General features: G+C 40.6%; 1 protein-coding gene across 1 annotated transcript in view; it reads right to left on the reverse strand.

Moving 5' to 3' along the window:
• PHC3 (polyhomeotic homolog 3) overlaps positions 1-22,284 on the reverse strand; it is an 84,136-nt gene that overhangs the window by 51,225 nt on the left and 10,627 nt on the right. Inside the window, exons 3-5 of the mRNA XM_075861590.1 lie at positions 18,223-18,381; positions 13,800-13,874; positions 11,012-11,170 (exon numbers count right to left, since the gene is read on the reverse strand). Of these exons, the coding sequence (XP_075717705.1) occupies positions 11,012-11,170; positions 13,800-13,874; positions 18,223-18,381 (393 nt within the window). The remainder of the gene's footprint in view (positions 1-11,011; positions 11,171-13,799; positions 13,875-18,222; positions 18,382-22,284) is intronic.

Here is a 22,284-nt window from a genome sequence, read left to right on the forward strand (position 1 = left end):
CAACCTGTCAAGGTGAACATATACCTCATCCCCCCTTTTTTTAATCCGGTGATCCTTTTTATCTGCACTATGGTGGCGCCGTGCATCTTCCCTTTTTCTCTATAACACAGTATGTTGAACCCTGTCCAGCACCAAAAATGCCCACAACTTACATGCAAGCATCAGAACTGTACTATGGAGTAGTGATAGAACATGGCCTGGTATGATAAATCACGCTGTCCTTTACATCATGTGGACGGCCGGGTGCATTGCATACCTGGGGAAGAGATGGCACCAGGATGTACTATAAAAAGAAGGCAAGCCAGCAGAGGCAGTGTGCAGTGATCAGTGCTGCAGGTGAAAAAATAAGCTCATAAAAATGTTTTATAAAATTGTAAAAATAAAAGTTAGAAGTTTAAAAAAAACAAAAAAAACAAAACGCCTTTTTTCTATAATAAATCTATTATAGGGAAAAAAAAATAAAAAGTATATATATATATATATATATATATAAAAGTACTCATATTTGGTATCACCGCGTTCGTAATATCCCAAACTATAATGTTATTTTTCCCGCACGGTGAACACCGTAAAAAAAAAGAAAAAACAAATACCAGAATCGTTATTTTGGGTCACCGCCACTCCCAAAATATAGAATAAATATTGATCAAAAAGTCGCGTGTACCCCACAATAGTACCAAAAAAAAACTACAACCAGTCCCGCAAAAAACAAGCCCTTAAACAGATTTGACTGAAAAAAATAAAATAAATTCTGGTTCTCAAAATATGGCGACACAAAAAATAATTATTTGATAAAAAAGTGATTTTATTGTGCAACCGCTGCAAAACATAATATATATATACATATAGTATCGCCATAATTGTATCAACCCGCAGAATAAAGTAAAAGGGCATTTACAGCGCACAATGAACACCATACAAAAATAAAGCATTTAAAAACGTCAAAATCACTGTGTTTTGGTCACCATAGCTCTCCAAAAATTTTGAAACATTTATAAAATTATTATTCAATTTGTAAGTACGTTTTGTTTTCCTGCACCAAGCCAGGTTTTCAGAGGCTCATAGGTCTCAGAATGATGGAAACCCCAACAAATGACCGCATTTAGAAAACTAGACCCCTTAAGGTATTTATCTAGGGGTATAGTAAGTATTTTGACCCCACAGTTTTTTGCTAAATTTAATACATAGCAGGTGAAAAAAAAAAAAATTAACTTTTTCCATAAAAGTATCAGTTTGAAGACCGATTTCTTTGTAAAGCGAACATGAAAATGTAGAAACACACCACAAAATCTATCACCCTGTTTCTCCTGTTTTCAAAAATACTCATATTGTGGCCCTAATGCGTTGCATGGACACACGGCAGGGCCCCAAAGGAAGGGAGCACCCGGAGGCTTTTAGGACTCATATTTTGCTTGAAAATGTTTTAGGCCCCACTGTACATTTGGAGAAGCTTTGAGCTGCCAGAACGATAGAAACTCCCCATAAACGACCCCATGTAGAAAACTAGACCCCTTAAGGTATTTATCTAGGGGTATAGTTAGCATTTTTATCACAGAGGTTTTTCACTAAATATATTGGAATTAGTCAGTAAAAATTAAAATCTACTTTTTTTCTGAAACATAGAAATTTTTAATATTTACAAGGAATAACGAAGAAAATGCACCCCAACATTTGTAAAGCAATGTCTCCCGATTACAACAATACCCCATATGTGGTAATAAACTGCTGTTTGGGCCCACAGCAAGGCTCAGAAGGGAAGGAGCGCCATTTGGATTTTGGATTTCTGATTTTGCTGGAATGGTTTTCGGTGCAATGTCGCATTTGCAAACGCCCTAGAGGGACTAAAACAGTGAAAACACCCCAAAAGTAACCACATTTTGGAAACTACACCTCTCAAGGAATTTATCTAGGGGTATAGTTAGCATTTTGACCACAGGTTTTTCGCTAAATATATTGGAATTAGTCAGTAAAAATTAAAATCTTTAATATTTACAAGGAATAACGAAGCAATGTTACCCGATTACGACAATACCCCATATGTGGTAATAAACTGCTGTTTGGACCCACAGCAGGGCTCAGAAGGGAAGGAGCGCCAGTTGGATTTCGGATTTTGCTGGAATGGTTTTCGGTGCAATGTCGCATTTGCAATGCACTGGAGGGACCAAAACAGTGGAAACCCCCCAAAAGCGACCCCATTTTGGAAAAACCCTCAAGGAATTTTTCTAGGGGTATAGTGAGCATTTAGACCCCACAGATCTTTTGCAGAGTTTATTAGAATTAGGGCACGAAAATTAATATCAAACTTTTTTCCACTAAAATGTTGAATTTTCTCATTTTCACAAGGGATAAAGGAGGAAAAAAAACAACAATTTTTTATAAAGCAATTTCTCCCGAGTCTGAAAATAGCCCACATGTGGTTATACGTTTTTTCATTTGAAATGAATTAACCCTTTCAGGACTGATCCATTTTTTATTTTAGATTTTCACTCCCCGCCTTCCAAGAGCCATAACTTTTTTATTTTTCCATCAATAGAGTGGTGTGAGGGCTTATTTCTTGTGAGAGGAGCTGTAGTTTTTATTGGTACCATTTTTTGGTACATAAAAAGCGATTAAAAAGTTGTATTACATTTTTTTTTTAGAGCTAAGGTGATAAAAAAAAAACAGCGATTTTGGCGGTTTCAATTATTTAATAAGGTGTTCACCGTGCAAATTAAATAATGGTATATTGTAATAGTTCGGACTTTTACGGACGTAGCGATACCAATTTTGTTCATTTTTTTACAATACTTTAGAAGAAAAATGGGAAAAGGTTTTTTTTTTACTTTAAAAAAAATTCTCACTACTAATAACTTTAATTCTTCTACACATTTTATTAATCCCCTTAGGGGACTTGATCCAGCGATCAATGGATCGCTGGAACAATACACTGCAATACTAATGTATTGCAGTATATTGTTATTCTTACAGGCTTCTGTAACAGAGCGATCGCTGTACCTGTCCGTTAGTCCCGGGTGTCAGATGTAATAGACAGTTGACACCCACAGCATATGGAACGGGCTCAGCACGTGATCGGCTCCATACATCAACCGCCGCACCATGACGGGTAATTAAGTCATAGTGCGCAAAGGGGTTAGTGCACAGCGGATGGTTCAAAGCGAAAATTGCAATTTTCCACTGATATGCCATTTTAGTGCATAATATGTTGTGCCCAGTTTGTGCCACAGAAGACAAATACCTCAAAACGTTAAGCGGGTTCTGCCGGGTATGGTAATGCCATATATGTGGGCGCAAACTGCTGTTTGGGCACGCTGCAGGGCTCAGAAGGGAGGGAACGCCATTTTGCTTTTGGAGCGCAGATTTTGCTTGGTAATAGTTTTGTTTGGGGTTTTGCTGGTATTTCAGTTTATAATGTGGGGGCATATGTAATCTGTGCGGAGAACATCAGGGCATAATAAGAGGGTACAATAATGGGGTAAATAAATAATATTTCATAGATATGTGGCCGGTGTCGCACTGATAAATGGCACCCGATCGTATCCGCTTTTGGAACACTCTGCACATTTTGTATCGCCATATTCTGAAAGCCAGAACTTTTTTATTTTTTCCGTACCGGAGCCGTGTGAGGACTTATTTGTTGCGGGACAATCTGTAGTTTTCATTGGTACCATTTTAGGTTACTTGCGATTTTTTGATCACCTTTTATTCAATTTTTTGCAAGCCGGGTGACCAAAAACCAGGAATTCTGACAACATTTTGTGTTTATAGAACTTATAACTCATTTTTACACTTTTTTTTTTTTAAAAACATTTATTACTTATTTTTACTTGGCCCACTAGGGGACTACGAGACTTGCAGCTTTGATCGCTGCTAGAGTACATTACACTACACACGTAGTGTAATGTACTCTGTCATTGTGACATAACTGTCACACTGACAGGAAGGCGAGGAGGACCGGCCGGAGGCTGTTCCTCCGAGGCTTCCGTACATGGCAACCCGGAGGCTATTGTCTAGCCTCCGATTGCAACAACAAGCATCTGCAGCTCCCACAATCACGTCGTGGGGGCTGCCGATGTGCTTCAAACCACTTAAATGCGGCGACGGCAATCCGTCGCCGCACTTAAGGGGTTAATTGCGGAAAGCAGCGGCGATGGTCCGCTGACCGGCGAGACTGATGCATCAGCTGTCTAGGACAGCTGTCAGCGCGGGCTTGTCACTCTGCGTGCGTTTACATAGAGTGACAGTTTGAAATACTGACGAAAATGAACGTCATGATGCGCGATCTAGCAGCCGACCAGGACGTTCATTTTCGTCAATGGTCGGGAAAGGGTTAAATGGTGTTAATAGAAACTATAGCTCCTCCCGCAACAAATAAGCCCTCACACCACTCTATTAATGAAAAAAAAAAATAATAATTATGGTTCTTGGAAGGTGGGGAGTGAAAAACAAAATTGAAAAAGCAAACTAAGGATCAGTCCTGAAATGGTTAGTTAATTTTCTAACAAAAAAAACATTTATGGCCACATATGGGGTATTGCCGTACTCAGGAGAAAATGATATACAAATGTTGGGGTGCTTTTTCTCCTTTATCCCTTGTGAAATTGAAAATGTCAACATTTTAGTGTAAAAACCGTTGATACTCATTTTCATGGCCTAATTCAACTAAATTCTGCAAAAAACCTGTGGGGTCAAAATGCTAACTATACCCCTAGATTAATTCCTTGGGGGTGTAGATTCCAAAATGGGGTCACTTTTGGGAGGGGGGGGTTCTGTTTTGGCACCACAAGACCTCTTCAAACCTGACATGGCGCCTAAAACATATATAAAAAAAAAAAAAGGGAGGCCCCAAAATCCACTCGGTGCTCCTTTGCTTATGAGGCCTGTGTTAGTCCATTACCACACTAGGGCCACATGTGAGATATTTCTAAATACTGCAGAATCTGGGCAATAAATATTGAGTTACATTTCTATGGTAAAACCTTCTGTGTTGAAGAAAGAAATGTATTATTACAGATGAATAGGGCTGGGCGATTAATCTAATTAATTTGATTAATTCGACATTTAAGGACTCACGATTCTGTGTAACAGAATCATTGAATTGATTCTTTAGTGGCGCTGTCGCGCCGTGCCGCAGGAGGAAGCTCCGCCGTCTCGTCACTTCCTGGTCCACCCCGTTCTGTCCCGGCTTCCCCACGGAACTGCTGTTCTGTACTGAACAAAATGATACAGTATGGAAACGCAGTTCCACAGGGAAGCAGGGACTCCTCGTATATAGCGATAAGCAACCCCCCCCCCCAGTGTAGATAACACCTCTCTTGCAGATCGCACCACAGTCCCCCTTATAGATCGCACCACCAGCCCCCCTTGCAGATCGCACCACCAGCCCCCCTTGCAGATCGCACCACCAGCCCCCCTTGCAGATCGCACCACCAGCCTCCCTTGCAGATCGCACCACCAGCCTCCCTTGCAGATCGCACCACCAGCCTCCCTTGCAGATCGCACCACCAGCCTCCCTTGCAGATCGCACCACAGTAGCTCCCACTAGGAGCTGGATCCCCGGCCAAAGCGTCGGCAACCTTTGGCCGAAGATTAAGCTCCTAGTGGCGATATCCACAAGGAAAAAGGGGGGGTGTGATCTACAAGGGAGTGGGGGTTGCACTGCGATACACAAGGGGGGTGGGGGTGAGACCTACATGTGTGGTGTTGCTATCTAAACAAGATGTGGGGGTGAGACCTACATGTGGGGTTGCTATCTACAAGGTGGGTGGGAGTGAAGCCTACATGTGGGGTTGCTATCTGCAAGGGTGTGTGGCAGTATTTACATGGGCACTCTGGCACTATATTGGGGGTGGTACTGTCACTAAAAGTGGGCATTTTGGCACTGACTATATGGGCAGTGTGGCACTATGTCACTATATGTGGGCACTGTGTCACTAGGGGCATTTTGGCACTATCTACAGGGACATTGTGGCACTATCTACATGGGCACTGCTGTTTTCAGGGAATTAACACGAAAATCCTGACAAATGAAATACATCTTTATTTTTTTAACGGACATGAAAAACGGACAGACGGACTGGAAATGGATCAAAATTTGGAGACACTGATGCAAAATGCACATGAAAAACGGACATTTGATCAGTTATTAACCCCTTCAGGACACTGCCTGTTTTGGCCTTGTGGCACAGCTGATTTTTTTTAAATCTGACTTGCGTTACTATATGTGGTAACAACTTGAGAATGCTTTTACCTATCCAAGCAATTCTGAGATTGTTTTCTCTGGACATATTATACTTTGTTAGCGAAAAAATTTGGTCGATAAATTGAATATTTATTAGTGAAAAACATCAACATTTTTAGAAAACTTGCAAAAACGTGCAGTTTTCTAAATTTAAATGGATCTGCTTGTAAAACAGATAGTAATACCACACAAACTAGTCACTAGTGGATTCGCACTGCTTTAGGCAGTGTGGTGCGGAGGGCACGCTAATGCATATTCTATGGGAATGTCCAGTAGTTGCCGCCTTTTGGAACCAGGTATACCAGCTTATTAACACTGTGATCCAAGTCAAACCCCCCGAATGATGTAATTTACGGCACTGCTATGTGGTCCTATCCTGGAGGTTCGGGCCCCCACACGTAAATTTGTCCGATATGTGTTTCTGGCAGCTAAAATAACTATTGAACCTACAAAGAACCTCAAAACAGGGTAAAGCGAAAAGGAGAATCCCCAATATGACTCAGAAGCAACCTACAAAGCGCGAAAGCGCAAGGGACATAACATCCAAATAGAATATGAAGATAACTACCATGAAGAGTAAAAAAATATACATCTTTATTATTACATAACGATACATGGTATTACAATAATAAATACAGCAAAAGTGAAGGATCATATATAAGCAGAAATAGCAGTCAGGTACAGATGACAACATACCATGAGGTAAACAAGAGACAACCAAACTCTGAAACACGTCCCAATAATGCACATACCATACACACAAATATCGTATAATGCCAATAAGGTATACAAAGTATAAGTATATGAGGCTATATCTATGACAGAAATGCTGCCCGTTGCAAAGTGTGCATAACAAATGCCCGCTACAGATCAACGGCGCAGAAACAGGCAAAAGTAACAGATATATGCCCAAAAAGATAGTGTGGAAACGAATATACCTGTGGACATGATGGCAGCACGGGACGTGGAGAGTTGGCACAGGAACGCCTCGACGCGCGTTTCGCCTGCGACCGGCAATACCCCACACGTGGTAATAAATGTTTTTTAATTAGAAATTAATTAACCCTTTCTGGACTGATCCTTTTTTTTCTTTTTTATTTCTGTTTTTCACTCCCTGCCTTCCAAGAGCCATAATTTTGTGAGGGCTTATTTTTTGCGGGAAGAGTTGTAGTTTCTATTGACACCATTTAAAGCACCATGTAATGTACTGGGAAACTGAAAATAAAATTCTTTGCGGGGTGAAACTGGAAAAAAAACTGCGGTTCCTCCATTGTTTTTTGGGTTTCCTTTTTACCGCTTTCACCGTGAGGTAAAAAAGACAACTTAAATGGAACTTGTCACCAGCATTTCACCTATTAAGTCAGCAATACCTGGTGGTAGTGGGTGAAAAATCATTTCTATATAACCTATAATTGTCTGCTTAGTCGGCTCTATAGCTTTAGTATTCAGTTTTATTAGTGTTCCCACATCATATGCTAATGAGCATAAAAGAGTCATATCTTCATTGATCAAGTCTTTCCGCGCTTCCCCGGCCTCCTTACTTTTGATTGACAGCTCCTCGCCTTCCCCCAGCACACAAAATCCTGCGCTTGTGCATTGATGTCCTCTTCTGGGGTGTGCGCAGAAAGGGACACCGGATTATTACGATAAAAGGCGCGAAATGTTTGCAGACCGTTATTTACAGTCAGAGGAGGAGTTTAGGAGAGGGGATAACGAAAATGAACTTTTTATAGCAGCGGCCAGTGAGGGATAAGTAAAGTTCAATAGGTGAAATGCTGGTGACAGGTTCCCTTTAACTTTATTTTGCATCTCAATACGATTATGGCGATACCAAATTTCTATAGGTTTTTTTATATTTTACTACTTTTACAAAGAAAAAACTATTTGATAGAAAAACACATTCTGAGAGCCATAACGTTTTTATTTTTTTGTCCATTGAGCGGTGTGAGGGCTTATTTTTGGCGGGACAAACTAAGTTTTCTTGGTACCATTTTCCGGTACATTCAACTTTTTGATCACTTTTTATTTAGAGTTTTGGTAACCAAAAAACAGTGATTTTAGCGGTTTAAATTCTTTATTTCTTACGGCGTTCGCTGTAAATGATATTTTACTTTATATTGCGGGTTGGTACGATTACAGCGATACCATATGTATATAGTTTTTTTCATGTTTTACAGAGTTTGCACAATAAAATCACTTTTATAAAATAATAAATTTTTTGTGTCACCATATTCTGAGAGCCATAACATTTTTATTTTTCAGTCAAAAAAGCTGTGTAATGGCTTCTTTGCGGGACAGGTTGCAGTTTTTATTGGTACTAATTTGGGGTACATGTGACTGTTTGATCACTTTATATTCTATATTTTGGTAGGGGTGGTGACCAAAAATAGTGATTCTGGCATCGTTTTCCGTAAAAAAAAATTGCGGTGTTCACCATGCAAGAAAAATAACATTATAGTTTTATAGTTTGGGTCGTTATGAACGCGGTGATACCAAATATGTGTACTTTTTTTTTTTACATTTTCATTTTCTTCCTATAATAAGACTTATCGATAGCCGCATTTAAAGGGGTTAATTGCCTAAATAAGCGGCGATGAGCCGCTGATCGGCAAAAATGGGGTGTCAGCTGTCGGGGACAGCTGACCTCCCGACAGGGACACAGTCACTTCCTGTCACTTTGACAGGAAGCCTATCAGGAGGCTGGTCCTGATAGGCTTCTGTACATGTCAGACATGGAGGCCATTGTTTGGCCTCCGGTTGCCATCCTAACCATCGGCAAACCTCGCGATTTCAGCGTGGGGTCTGCCGATGTGATAGAATCACTTATGCGGCGATTGCAATCGATCGCCACATTTAAGGGTTTAATTGCCAAAATCAGAGGCGGTGAGCCGCTGATCGGCTGCAGTGGAGTGTCAGCTGACCTCCCGATTCCCGATGCATACTGTCACCGACAGTGTGCACCAGGAAACACTCAGTAACTGTACGTCCTGGTGCGCTAAGACACTGGCCACCAGGACGTACAGTCGCATCATGGCGTGCCTAGGTGTTAATGCCCATTTTTTTTTTTTTTTTTTACTGTCGTGTGGCTAGCCTAAATGTCTATGAAGCCAGGAGTGCCGTTCACATGTACAGTGATCGGGCTGGGAAATGTGGCGGACACACGGACCATTTTTCACAGTCCAGTCACGGTCGTGTGAATCCGGCCTCAACGTCATTTAATAAAACCCCATGGTCCTGCTCAGATTTCAGACACGATAACGTAATCTCGCCCCAGAATCTGGGCAATAAATATTGAGTGGCATTCTTCGGTAAAACCTTCTGTGTTAGGGTATGTTCACACGCAGTGTTTTCAGGCGTAATTCGGGCGTTTTACACCTCGAATTATGCCTGAAAAAAACGGCTCCATTACGCCTACAAACATCTGCGCATTGCTTGCAATGGGCAGTACGATGTTCTGTTCCCACGAGCCTTCATTTTACGCGTCGCTGTCAAAATACGGTGGGTAAAATGACAGCTCATCAAAAGAAGTGTGGGACGTTTTTTGGAGGCATTTTTCATTGACTCCATTGAAAAACAGCTCCAAAAAAGGCCGTAAAAAACGCGAAAAAAGCGAGTTGTTAAAAAAATGTCTGAAAATCAGGAGCTGTTTTCGCCTGAAAACAGCTCCGTATTTTCAGACGTTTTTAGTCACCGCGTGTAAACATACCCTCACAGAATTTTTTTTTATTACAAATGAATTTTGGCAAAAAAAAAAAACATTTGTAAATTTCCCCTCTACATTGCTTTAATTCCTGTGAAACACCTAAAGGGTTAAGAAACTTTCTGAATGCGGTTTTGAATACGTTCAGGGGTGCAGTTTTTAAAATGGGGTGATTTATGGTGACTTTCTAATATATAAGGCCCTCAAAGCCACTTCAGAACTGAATCCTGAAAAAAATGACCTTTTAACATTTTTCTTGAAAATATGAGAAATTGCTGCTAAAGTTCTATGCCTTGTAACGTCCTAGAAAAATTAAAAGGACGTTCGAAAAATGCCAACAAAAAGTAGACATATGGGAAATGTTAACAAGTAAATATTTTGTATGGTATTACTATGTGTTTTACAAGCAGATACATTTAAATTTAGAAAAATGCAAATCTTCTCAAAATTTTGTTGTTTTTCACAAATAAATATTGAATTTATCAACTAAATTGTTTAACTAACAAAGTTCAATATGTCACGAGAAATCACTTGGATAGGTAAAAGAATTCCCAAGTTATTACCACATAAAGTAACACGTCAGATTTTAAAAAACAGTCTGTGTCCACAAGGCCAAAACAGGCTGGGTCCTGAAGGGGTTAAAGAAGTTTTCCCATAAGCAACATTTGTCACCTATGATAAATATCTGATCGGTGGAGGTCCAGCATATGTGAATGGACCAGTGGCCGAGCATGCACAGTGCCGCTCCATTCATTACTTTGAACAGAGTGGCTTAGGTTCGTGCCCAGTTGATGCTGGGTGGTGGAGACCATCCTGTGGTCAATTTATTAATGAATTAGCATATAGTCGGCCAAAACTAACAGTGCTGATTTCGGGGAAATGGAGGCAGGCAAAGAGAGAAAAAAAAACAGCTCTGAAATTGGGGAAGGCAGGAATCCCAGTATGGTTGCGATTAAGCTTTTTGGGGTACATGGCAGGTCCTCTCTATTCTTTAATAAAATGAGTTTAAAAAAAGATACCTAGCAAAGATACAAACAAGAACATGAAAATTGGACGAAAAGGGATCATCTCACCATCTGGGCTCGTAGATACATCTGAGCCTGGCTTGCACTCAGCGATGGAGTAGTACTTCCAAGTAACATTGTTTTCTGTGTAATACTGCTGCTTGTTGTGCTGGATGTTTGGGATCGACTTACAATTTGCGTTGGAGTAGGTGAAGTCGAGAGATTAAGCTGGAGTGAAAAAAAATAATAAATAAGTAACCTTATAATAACAACAATAACAGAACAAAAGACTATTTGGCAGATTTACTAATACGGTCTAAGATTTAGACAGTGTAAACTTAGACGAGAGTCAGAAAATGCACCAAATGTATCAAAGTGGTTAATGCTATATGATAAATTTGGTGCATCTAACTAGACAAGCCAGACACTTTTCTGTTCCTTACACCACATATTAGTTGGCTTAGTTTACGTAAATTTTTTACCACTAAGATTTTTGGTGCGAGGGGGTTAAGTTCTAGGCCACGCCTTCTTTCTAGTTGACCCTGCCTCTTTCTTGATAAAAGCACGCCCCATGTTGTGAATGTTCATAAATATGGCGCAATTTTGAATAGTAAATCCGCCCAAATATTATTTGTCAAATGTCTGCTAATGAAACAAAAACTTCAGCAGCAAAGCAAAATCAACTTTTACGTCATTATTTACCAAGGCAGAATGTGTGGAAATCAACTTACTTTTATTTTGCTAACTGAAACGATTACAATAGAAAGAGTTTGACAGTTTAAAAGGGTATTCCGAGAATCTACAATCACCACCTATCCACAGACAATTGTATGACCACTGGGGACCTCATAGATAGCGAACCCCTTGAATACTGAACCCCCATTCCTGCTCACTGCACCCTCCCCTGCAGTGTGGATGGGCACCTGAATAGAGCGGCGCACGAGCATGCACCCGCCGCTACAATTAATGTCTATAGGACTGACGTAAACAGCCACCGTAGTGGTGCCCCAGTGAACAGATTATCGTCGCCTATCTGGTTCTTATGCTAATGGGACAACCCCATTAAAGGACAGGTGTCGCGGAATTTTTTTTTTTTATATATAATATTGCTTTTAGTATGTTATTAAAATAAATTGTATTTATTTGTGTGTTTGTGTTTTACTTTTTTCTAACTTTTACTTCACTATGGGGGCTGCCATTTTGTTTTTCATCTCTGTATGTGTTGATTAACGACACATACACAGATGGAATACGGCAGCTACAGTGCATAGGGCACAATGAACGGGAGCCGTTCCATTGATTCTGCTCTCTGGCTCTGTCCTGCGCAGACGTAGGTCAGAGTCACACAGCAGATCAGCTGTTTGCAGGGAGAGAGCAGGCGCCATCATGAAGACCAGCTGTACTGCAGGTAAGATGTGTGTCTCTCTGTCCCACGCTCTATCTCACAGACCCCCACTCTTGTGACTCAGTTTGGAATTTTGAGGCAGATTTTGCTCTTCCTACACGCCGATTTTCGTGGCGTTTTTCGCCCACGGCCATTGAGCGCCGCGGGCAAAAAAAGCAACGAAATACGCTTTCTCTGCCTCCCATTGATGTCAATGGGAGGTCAGAGACGTAAACGCCCGAAGATAGGGCATGTCGCTTCTTTTACCCGCGAGACGGTTTTTCCGGGAGGCATTTTCGGCCGTTTTTTGACGGGTTTTCCGACACGGTTTCCGTGTCAAAAAACTGTGTGAACTGGCCCTTACTATTCCCTTGGTCAAATGGGAATATCCCTACACAGTCAGTCTGGCACTGTCCAACAAGTGCAGAGTGTCAGTCTGTGCAGGGACATACTTTTGATAAACGGAATGGCTCAGTTATCAATTTATATAAACATTTCCAGGAAGAATAACAGTGAAATAGCACAATGCAGAATTCTGAGTAAAGTTGCTCCAGCATTGCTATTTCACGGGGAATAGAGATGATCAACAGACATATCAGGAAAGCTGACCGGTCAACTTTCCTTCTTAAAATGCTTGCATGTATAAAACAGCTGTTTTATTTTCATACAGGTTTTATCACACTGATCTTTTATGTGCAGATTATAATTAAAGAGCACAAGAATGACATTTATTGTAATGCAGAATTTTTATTAAATATTAAAAATGTAAAAAAAACAGGAGTTTACATAACACACAACCACCCGACCAGTGAAAAAAAATTAAATAAATCCTTCCTGAATTCCATTTTATGTCCTAGTGTTTGAACATGAATTGTGACGCACTTCCGGCTCCTTTGCAGATACATATATTTTCGAACATTTTTGTCATTTATTTCTGCATAAAACCATGTTAGATTATATCTGTAGTTAGCAGAAGTTCATAAAATAACTGAATCCTTCTATTTTCGTGAACACAAAGTTGGAGATTTATTAGGTCTAGAGATTCATACGCCAATCTTAATATACAGATCGCTGGAGTAAGATGCGCCTAATGTATTAAGAGGCACACTTCACTTATTAAATTAGGAGCATTTCTACTCATCCGTGCATCAGAGTCTCAAATCTATGCGAGTGATGTGGTGCTGTAGATTTGCGCTTTAATTTACACCAGTTTCTGTGATAAACTATAGTAAATTTGTTGGGCTAGAAAACAGGCGTAAAAAAAAGTTAATCCCCCGCCGCCCCCCAGTCTACAACCAAAGCAACTGCATGGAGAATATTCAAGTATTCTATTTCCCTACAACTAAAGTCATGAACAGAATGCAATCCTAGCCTATTCATGATAGGAAGATAAAACGTTTATTAATAAGTTGCAAAACATACAACGATAAAGGTTAATTTGACAATAATAGCTCTGCGAACAATAAAACTTACAGTTGATTGTGGAACCGTGGGCTGCTGGCCACCGGCACAAGGGGAAGCAGACCTTCTGTCGCCAGACACACCTGCCTAGAGACAAGTAATACAAGTAAACATTCCTGATGAAGAATTAATGAAACCGAGTCAAAGTGGCCCTGAAATAATGTGACATTAACATTATACTACACATCTTCAAGATCTTAAAGGAGGTCTGTCTTCACATTTTTGCCTCTCATACCGCTAATATCGCTATGTAGGGAAGAATGATAGTTTTTTTTAAACTTATCTATGTTGCCAAAATCAGCTCATTGGAAACCATAAAAAGGGATTTTATTCCTCTAGGCGGCGTAAGCAAATGAGCACAGTTGTGTCCGGCAATCCTAGAAGTGTCCGGCATTCTACGGGGTTTCTGGTTAGACTGCAAGACACTGCTCTGCTCATTGGCATACGGCGCTCAGAGGAATAAAAGCTATTTTTTATGGTTCACAATAAGCTGACTTAGGCAACATAGGTATGTTTGAAAACTATCGTTCTTCCCCATATAGCGGGGTTAGTGGTTGGGGACGCGAAAATGTGAGAAACTCACTTTTAGGTTTAACTCCGGGTGTAAACTAAAAATTTAGCTTTAGGCCATAACCTATTGCTCTAGCTAGCACAAGATTCAGCTGTGGAGTAATAGAGCTGAGGTTTAGCCCAGAGTCTCACTTTAAAGATTATTTCCACCCAAAGCCTGCAATAGGTTATTAAATCAAAAGTTTGCTAAAGGGGTTAAAGGGGATAACCCAGGTTCCTAAAATTTTGGCTGCAAATTACACAAACAAAAAAAGTAGTACTCACCTATCCTTACCCTGGCGATCCAGCGCTAATGGTCGGGTGGCACTGCCAGTGATTGTTTACATGCATGTAGCATGTGACCGTTGCAGTGAATCTGCAGCAGTTTGTAAAAATTGTTCACCTGCATTGTACTGTACATTGTAGCAACATTTCAGTGCAAATTATGCAACAAATATACAATGGGGCAGAATTACTAGCTAGAATGCGCCAGAACTCTGGCAAAAATTTAGCCTGAATTCTTGCGCACTTGCTGTGCGACAAATTCATTTGAGGTTTCAGACACTTCCTGCGTCTTGTTCGACATGCGATTGTGGCTTAGAGGACAAGGGGGACTGTCTAGCGGAAAGGGACGTGGCTTAAAAGGAGTCACATTGGCATAAAAAGTTGGTCTAAAGCCAGGCTAGGAAACCTTAGCAAAGTGGAGATCTACTGTTGTAACTTGGGAGTATCTGTACCGATATAGATAGTCCCCCTTATAATACTAGTACTTCACAGATAGTGCCCCCTACAGTAATTAGTGCCACACATAGTGCTCTCAAAAGTTATTGTGGCCAGCAAATAGTGCCCCTGATAATAATAATGCCCACTAAGTGCCCCAAATAATTTTTGCAAGTATATAGTGCCCTTGACAGAAATAGTGCTCAAGCAGTGCTTCCAAAAACAACTGTGGGAAGAAGAATGCCCTCATTAGTAATAGTGCCCACCCATAGTGCTCCAATATTATTATTTCTGGCTCAAAGTGCCATTAGAAAAAGTGCCCACCAGAGTGCCCCTTACAGTAATAATGAGCCCTTGAGAGTCCAATAGTGGCCCCCAATAGTAATAAAGCTAGACCAGACGGCACCCATTAAAAATAGTGCCCCCAACGGTAATAACGCTAGCCCAGAGTGCCCCCTCTAATAGTGAAAGTGTCCCTCATAGTGCCTTCAATAGTATTAGCGCACCCTCATAGTAATAATGATCCCCCATGGTGCACCCATTAATAATACTATCCTCAATAGTAATAATGCTCCCCCAGTGTGCCCCCATTAATTATAGAGCTCCCCCAGAGTGCCCTTATAAATAATAGTGCTCCCTATAGTTGCCCTAAAATTAAGATTCACCTAGCTCCCGTTCTGCATCGCCTTCAGCGGTGCAGTGTTCTATGTAGCTGGCTGATGCTCAATGACGCTACAGCAAGGGAGTGCGCTCCCTTATCCAAGATATTTTGCTGTAGAGTCATCGACACATACAGCTACATGGCAACCCAGACAGTGTTCAGTTAGTAGTGCAAAATAAACATTGTTTTGCAGTACTGACTGAAATTCTGCCTGCAATCTACTCAGCAGCCGTCAGCAGCAAACGGGTTGCCGAGCCCTGGTCAAAAGTAAGCCAACCAACAGGTGGCATAAAGTTAGACAAAAGTGTCTAAAGATTAGCCAAATTTATCCTACAGCATAAGGGCTTATTCAGACGAACGTAGAATACATCCGTGTGACGGCCATGAAAAAAACGGCTGTCACACGGACGCATGTCTTTCAATGGGGCAGTTCACACGCTTATTGTGTCAACGGACCGTGTGAAGGGTCCATTGAAAAATAGAAAATGTCCTGTTTTCACGGGTCCCCCCATAGACTCAAGTCTATGGGGATCTGTGAATACAGGACCCGCACGGGGGCAACACGGATGTTAAAATCAGGCGTTTTTCATATCAGTTTCCCCACATTCGTCTGAATAAGCCCTTAGCAACTCTGATAAATTTGGCACAACTAGTCTAGTTCTGTATATTGAAGACCGTATTAGTAAATCTGCCCCATTGTGTGAACATATAATTTAAATCTAATATGTAGAAGACTGCCCACATATTGGTTAATTCAAAATTAAATCAGTAATCAAAGTTAGGCAATTATGTTTATTTTACTGGCAAGTTACAGAGTTGAATTTGGCACATACAAGTCAATGAAGGCTTATATACGGATCCATATTTCATCCTCCATGGTCGTTTATACGCCAAATACAGTTCTGTAATAGGAAATCCTATGAGCGAAACGCTGGAAAATAAAACGTACACCTTTTCACTGGTGTCTAATGGTGTTCAGATTTGAAACAATGGGCCTGTTCACATCAGCGTTGGCTTTCCGTTCAGGGGTTCCGTCGGGTGAACCCCTCAACGGAAACCTTAGCTTCTGTTTGCATCACCATTGATATCAATGGTGACGGAAACGTTGCTAATGGTTTCCGTTTGTCACCATTCCTTCAGGTTTCTGCTTTTTTTTCGACAGAATCAATAGCGCAGTCGACTGCGCTTTTAATTCCGTCTAAAAAAAACGGAAAACTGACGGAATGGTGTCAAACGGAAACCATTAGCAACGTTTCCGTCACCATTGATATCAATGGTGATGCAAACAGAAGCTAAGGTTTCCGTTGAGGGGTTCACCCGACGAAAACCTCCGACGGAACCCCTGAACGGAAAGCCAACGCTGATGTGAACCAACCCAAAGACTGCAGGAAGTCTGGCCATATTGCTATTTGGGTGAAAATACTCTTATTTATTTATTTGACCCTATTTTGCTACGGCTGACATTTTTACAAACATAAACAGATAGTTCACCATAGTGGTTGTCAGCTTTAAAGTAGATCGCAACTTTCTCAGTAGGACAAAGTAGTAGTTTGTTGCCAGCTGCAAAGAAGCTACTGACAAGTGGCAATCAATATGCTGACAGATTAAGTTGCCATATTTGCAAATGGCACATGCAAAATAGTAGCAGATCATTTTAATCCTTTTTTTTTTTTTTATTTTTTTTTTAAATGCACAGAACTAAATGAAAAAGGTTCATGAATTATTATTTGGATGATTAATGTTTGCATACATTTGTTTGGTTGTACATCTACCAGGGTGAAACTTGGCCCTAGGATTTATAGCCTCAGTACTCTGAACTGTGCGCGCCTTATACTTTTATTATGACGCTGTATTTATTATCGGTGTTGTGACATCCCTGTGGTCTGCAGCCTTCACTTTCTACACCAATGCTTAATATTCCCGTTCTGTGACAACACTATGTGCATGATTTCCATACTGTGATATCACTGTGTGAAATAACCGATTGTTATACATGTACTGTGACATCGTGTTTGTTAGTCCAATTTTGTGACATATTTGTGCATTATCCCTGTATTGTTATACACTGACGCTTAATGTACTATAACCGCACCATGTGCAATAACCCTTTCCTATGACTTCACTGTGTTTATATTTGTACTGTGACTATTATTATTTATTAGATGTTACACGTGTGCTGGGACGTCAGTGGGTTTATAATCCCTGTGTAGGGATACGACTTGTTATCACTATATTTATTAGATCTGGCTATGACCGTGCGGTGCTTATTACACCTGTGGTAAGATATCATTGTATGTATTATGCAGGTTCCGTAACATCACTAACATTATTCCTATACAGTGACATCATTCTACACATTTTCAAGCATATGAGGTGCAGAGGTTGCAGTGGTTTCTTAACCACATAAGAGAATATCAGATCATTTTATTGTAAACTTGAGGGGCCCGGTTACAGATTTTGCAATGAGCCCAGGAACTTCAAGTTATGCCTCCTGGCATCTAGTACCTGAGGAACGGAAGCCAAACTCTGAAGCGGAGCGCTGCTCAAATGCTGCTGTTGCAATGCCGCGGTCTGCAGCATTAGATGTTGCTGCTGGGCTGCGTACATTTGTTGAAGATATTGGGCTGCAGAGCTTGGAGGACGATTTAGTGTCTGTTGAATAACCTTCAGGGGAATGAATAATATACAATTAAAAGGGAAAACTAATACAAACCATCATTCTGTAAGCATTCACTAACTATAAAAAAAAATAAAAAAAATCAGCTTGTGGTTTGTTGCTATGGACCGCTGACATCCATTACAATCAAGACTTAAAAACATAGAAGCACATAGACAGAAAGGAGATATACATACAGAATTATTTTTTTAACTGTGAAAATTAAAAATACAATTAGATGACCATTCATTTCACTTCTAAACTTCTCACTGCACAGACTATATACATTTTATTTTAATAGTAGCAAATTAGTTATTAGAAACATTTTTTCTATCAGGAATCTTCCAGATTATCACCGGTTACTTCTCGGTTTCCACTTTTGCAGTTCTGTGGCAGACAAATAACAAATAATTGAAGACATTTTGCTTTAACATTTAATGTTTAGTCTTTAGAATCACTTTTTAAATGAGAAAATAACGCTCTGTTCAAACATGACTTAACCTCTGATAATATTAAATATATATATATATATATATATATATATATACACATATATATATTTGACCCATTACTATAAACCTGACTGCAACAGATTAAAATCAATAGAAAAACTATAGCAACTGTGCGGTCATGCAGTGTCTAAACCACTGTTGATTTGGGCACATCAAACACGTTCATGTTGTAACATCGGTGCAGTTATTATGTAAACCTCAGGCCACAGCTTATTTATGGAACATTTCATGTCAGTAAACACAGCACGTTAGGCTACGTTCACATCGTACGTTCCGATGTTCCGTAGGAATGGAGCCCCGACACAAAGTCGGGTACGGTATTCAAAACGACAGAATCCTTGCACAACGGAGACAAACTGAAACCATTGGAACTGGATCCGTCACCATTGAAATCAATGGTGATGGAAACCTTTGGTTTTAGTTTGTGTCAGTCAGGACTTCGTTCCGACGGAAAGCTCAGACGGAACATCGGAACGTAGCCCTGACGCACATGTGATCGAAGCCTTACGGACAAGTGCAAAATCAGCAGACAGCAGATCAATTCAAGAAATAAATATGGATTTAGAAATAGTAAAGATCAACTTAGGACAAAATGTTTCTTTACTGCAAGTGTGCTCGATTGTTCCCTTAACCCTTTCAGGACTAGACTAATTTTCATTTTTATGGTTTTGTTTAAGGGCTTATTCAGATGAACGTGATACACGTCTGTGCAACTGGCGTTATTTTCACGCGCCTCGCACCGACCTATGTTAGTCAATGGGGCCGTGCAGACTGTCAGTGATTTTCACGCAGCGTGTGTCTGCTACATAAAACTCACAACATGTCCGATATTTGTATGTTGTTCGCGCATCACGCACCCATTGAAGTCAATGGGTGCGTGAAAATCACGCGCAGCACACGGAAGCACTTTCGTGTGATTCGCGCAACAGTAGTAAAAAGTATGAATGAAAACAGAAAAGCACCACGTGCTTTTCTGTTTACAAACATACAGTGTCATAATGATGGCGGCTGCGCGAAAATCACGCAGCCACGCATCATATGCTGCTGACACACGGAGCTGTTATGGACCTTTTACACGTGCAAAACGCACACGCTCGTGTGAATCCGGCCTTATGCTTTTGTTTTTTCCTCCCTGACTTCAAAAAGTCATAATAACTTATTTTTTCATTGACCGCCATAGGAGGGCTTAACTTTTACAGGACAAATTGTACTTTCTAATGGGACTATTTAATATTATGTGCGATTTACTGGGAAGCTGGGAAAAAAATTGAGAATGGGGTGAAATTGGAAAAAACAGCAGTTCTGCCATTTTATTTCTTACCGTGTTCAATGTACGGTGGAAATTACACAATTCCCTTTATTCTGCGGGTCAGTACGATCAGTGGAATACTAAATTTATATAGATTTTGTTATGATTTAGTACCTTTAAAAAAAATTAAAAGCTTGATATTGCATCGCCATATTGCGACCCCATAACATGTGTAAGGCGTCTTTTTGTACGTGGAAAGATGTCGTCTCTATTAATACCATTTGGGGGAATGTCTGGCATTTCGATCACTTTATTACATTTTTTGTGGGGGTTGAAGCGGCAAAAAAACTGCGATTCGGCCATTTTGACCTTTTTCCCCACTTATATTGGAAAAAACGTTTTAATATTTTTATAGTTCGAGCATTGTCGGAAACGGGAATACCTAACGTGTTAATGTTTATTTATGATCTAGGGAAAGGGGAGTGATTAAAATTTTTATATATAATTTTTTTTGTAACTTTTATTTAGACCCCTCGGGGGCTTGAACCCACGATCATTAGATCGCTTATGCCATAGACTGCAATGTCACAGCATTGCATTCTATAGGCATTGTATTGAGACCTGCCACAGACAGGTCTCAATAGCAATCTTCCTATAGCAGGGCTAGGAGCGTTCACAAGGCTCCCGGCTGCTATGGGAATACACTTGCTCCGTCAATCTCACCGTGCGGGAGCCTGGTGACCGGCCCAAAGTAAATAGGGCATCTGAGGGGTTAAATACTTGCTATCAGAAAGGTTTCTGATCGCAAGCATTGCCGCTGGGTTCCTGCTGCGTAACACATTAAAGACCTGCCAGCTATGGCGCCCGCTCTGCTTCTGAGCAGGCACCACCTTAAAATACCCTTTCCCAACATAAATCTACAGATTAGCGATGGGAAAGGGTTAACATGTGTGCAGCCAACTCTATTCTCTGTGTGAATGCAGCAGAGGTCCACCTCATTATGGAAAACAGGGGTCCCCTGTCCTCTACATATGTGTGGGTCTTAGAGGTGGGACCCATATCTATCAGACAATTATGGCATATCCACAGGATATGTCAAATATCTGTGATGGGAATACCCCTTTAAGGCTGCATTCACATGTTGCAGTACAAAACTGCACCACTATCAGAGCAAAAATGTAGAAAGACCAAATGCATGTGGGTATTGCAACAATTTTTATTGAAGAAGCAGTTCTAGAAAACATTTCTAGGACTGCTTCTGTAGAAAACCACTTATCTGTACAGCATTGTGGAATATGTAGATAACAGGCGATAAATACATTGAGATATCGCATGCAGGAATCACAGTTTTCATGGTTTGTTCACCTTGACCATGAAAACACATTACCTAGAATGTATTTAAAGCTTGTAGTATGCTTCAACCACAGTTAGGCCTCATGCACACTTCCATCACCGTTTTCTCGGCCGTTTTTGACGGATCCGTGTCCGTTTTGGTATCCGTGTGTACGCAGTAACAATTCCGTGTTTCCGTTTTAAACGGACGTTGCGCTTCCGTGTTTCCGTTAAGAAAACGGAAGGTATTGAACTTTATTTCAACTTGTCACATGTCCCAGCCTGTGAAATTTGGCACGCCCTGCCGTTGCTAGGGCAACGGATCCATCAAAAACGGACGGCACACTGAAGCCTTCCGTGTGCCATCCGTTTTTTTTTTGACAGACCCATTGACTTCTATGGGCCCCATGGTCACGGAATCACTAACCAAAGTAGGACATGCTCTACTTTTGACGGAACGGAACAGCGGATCCGTCAAAATAACAGAAGTGTGCATGGGCCCATTGAAATGAATGGGTTCAGGGTGCTATCAGTGACAAAAACGTATAGCACCCTGAAGGAAAAAGCTGAAGTGGGCATGAAGCCTTAAAGGGGTATTCCACGGATGGACAGTTGCTGGGACCATTGCAAGACACAGCTCTGATACACATACTGTAACGAGCCGTGCACCTGTGTGTCCATCACATGACCATGGACAGAATTTTATTCACTGGAAGTAAACAATGAAATGTTCCTACTGAATTACAACAAGCAGAAACTTGTAAACCGTGAGGAATTAATATTATATTCGAAAATTGTATAGCTTTTAATTATACGAA

This window comes from Rhinoderma darwinii, chromosome 4, assembly GCF_050947455.1.
Source record: "Rhinoderma darwinii isolate aRhiDar2 chromosome 4, aRhiDar2.hap1, whole genome shotgun sequence".
Taxonomy (NCBI): Eukaryota; Metazoa; Chordata; class Amphibia; order Anura; family Rhinodermatidae; genus Rhinoderma; species Rhinoderma darwinii.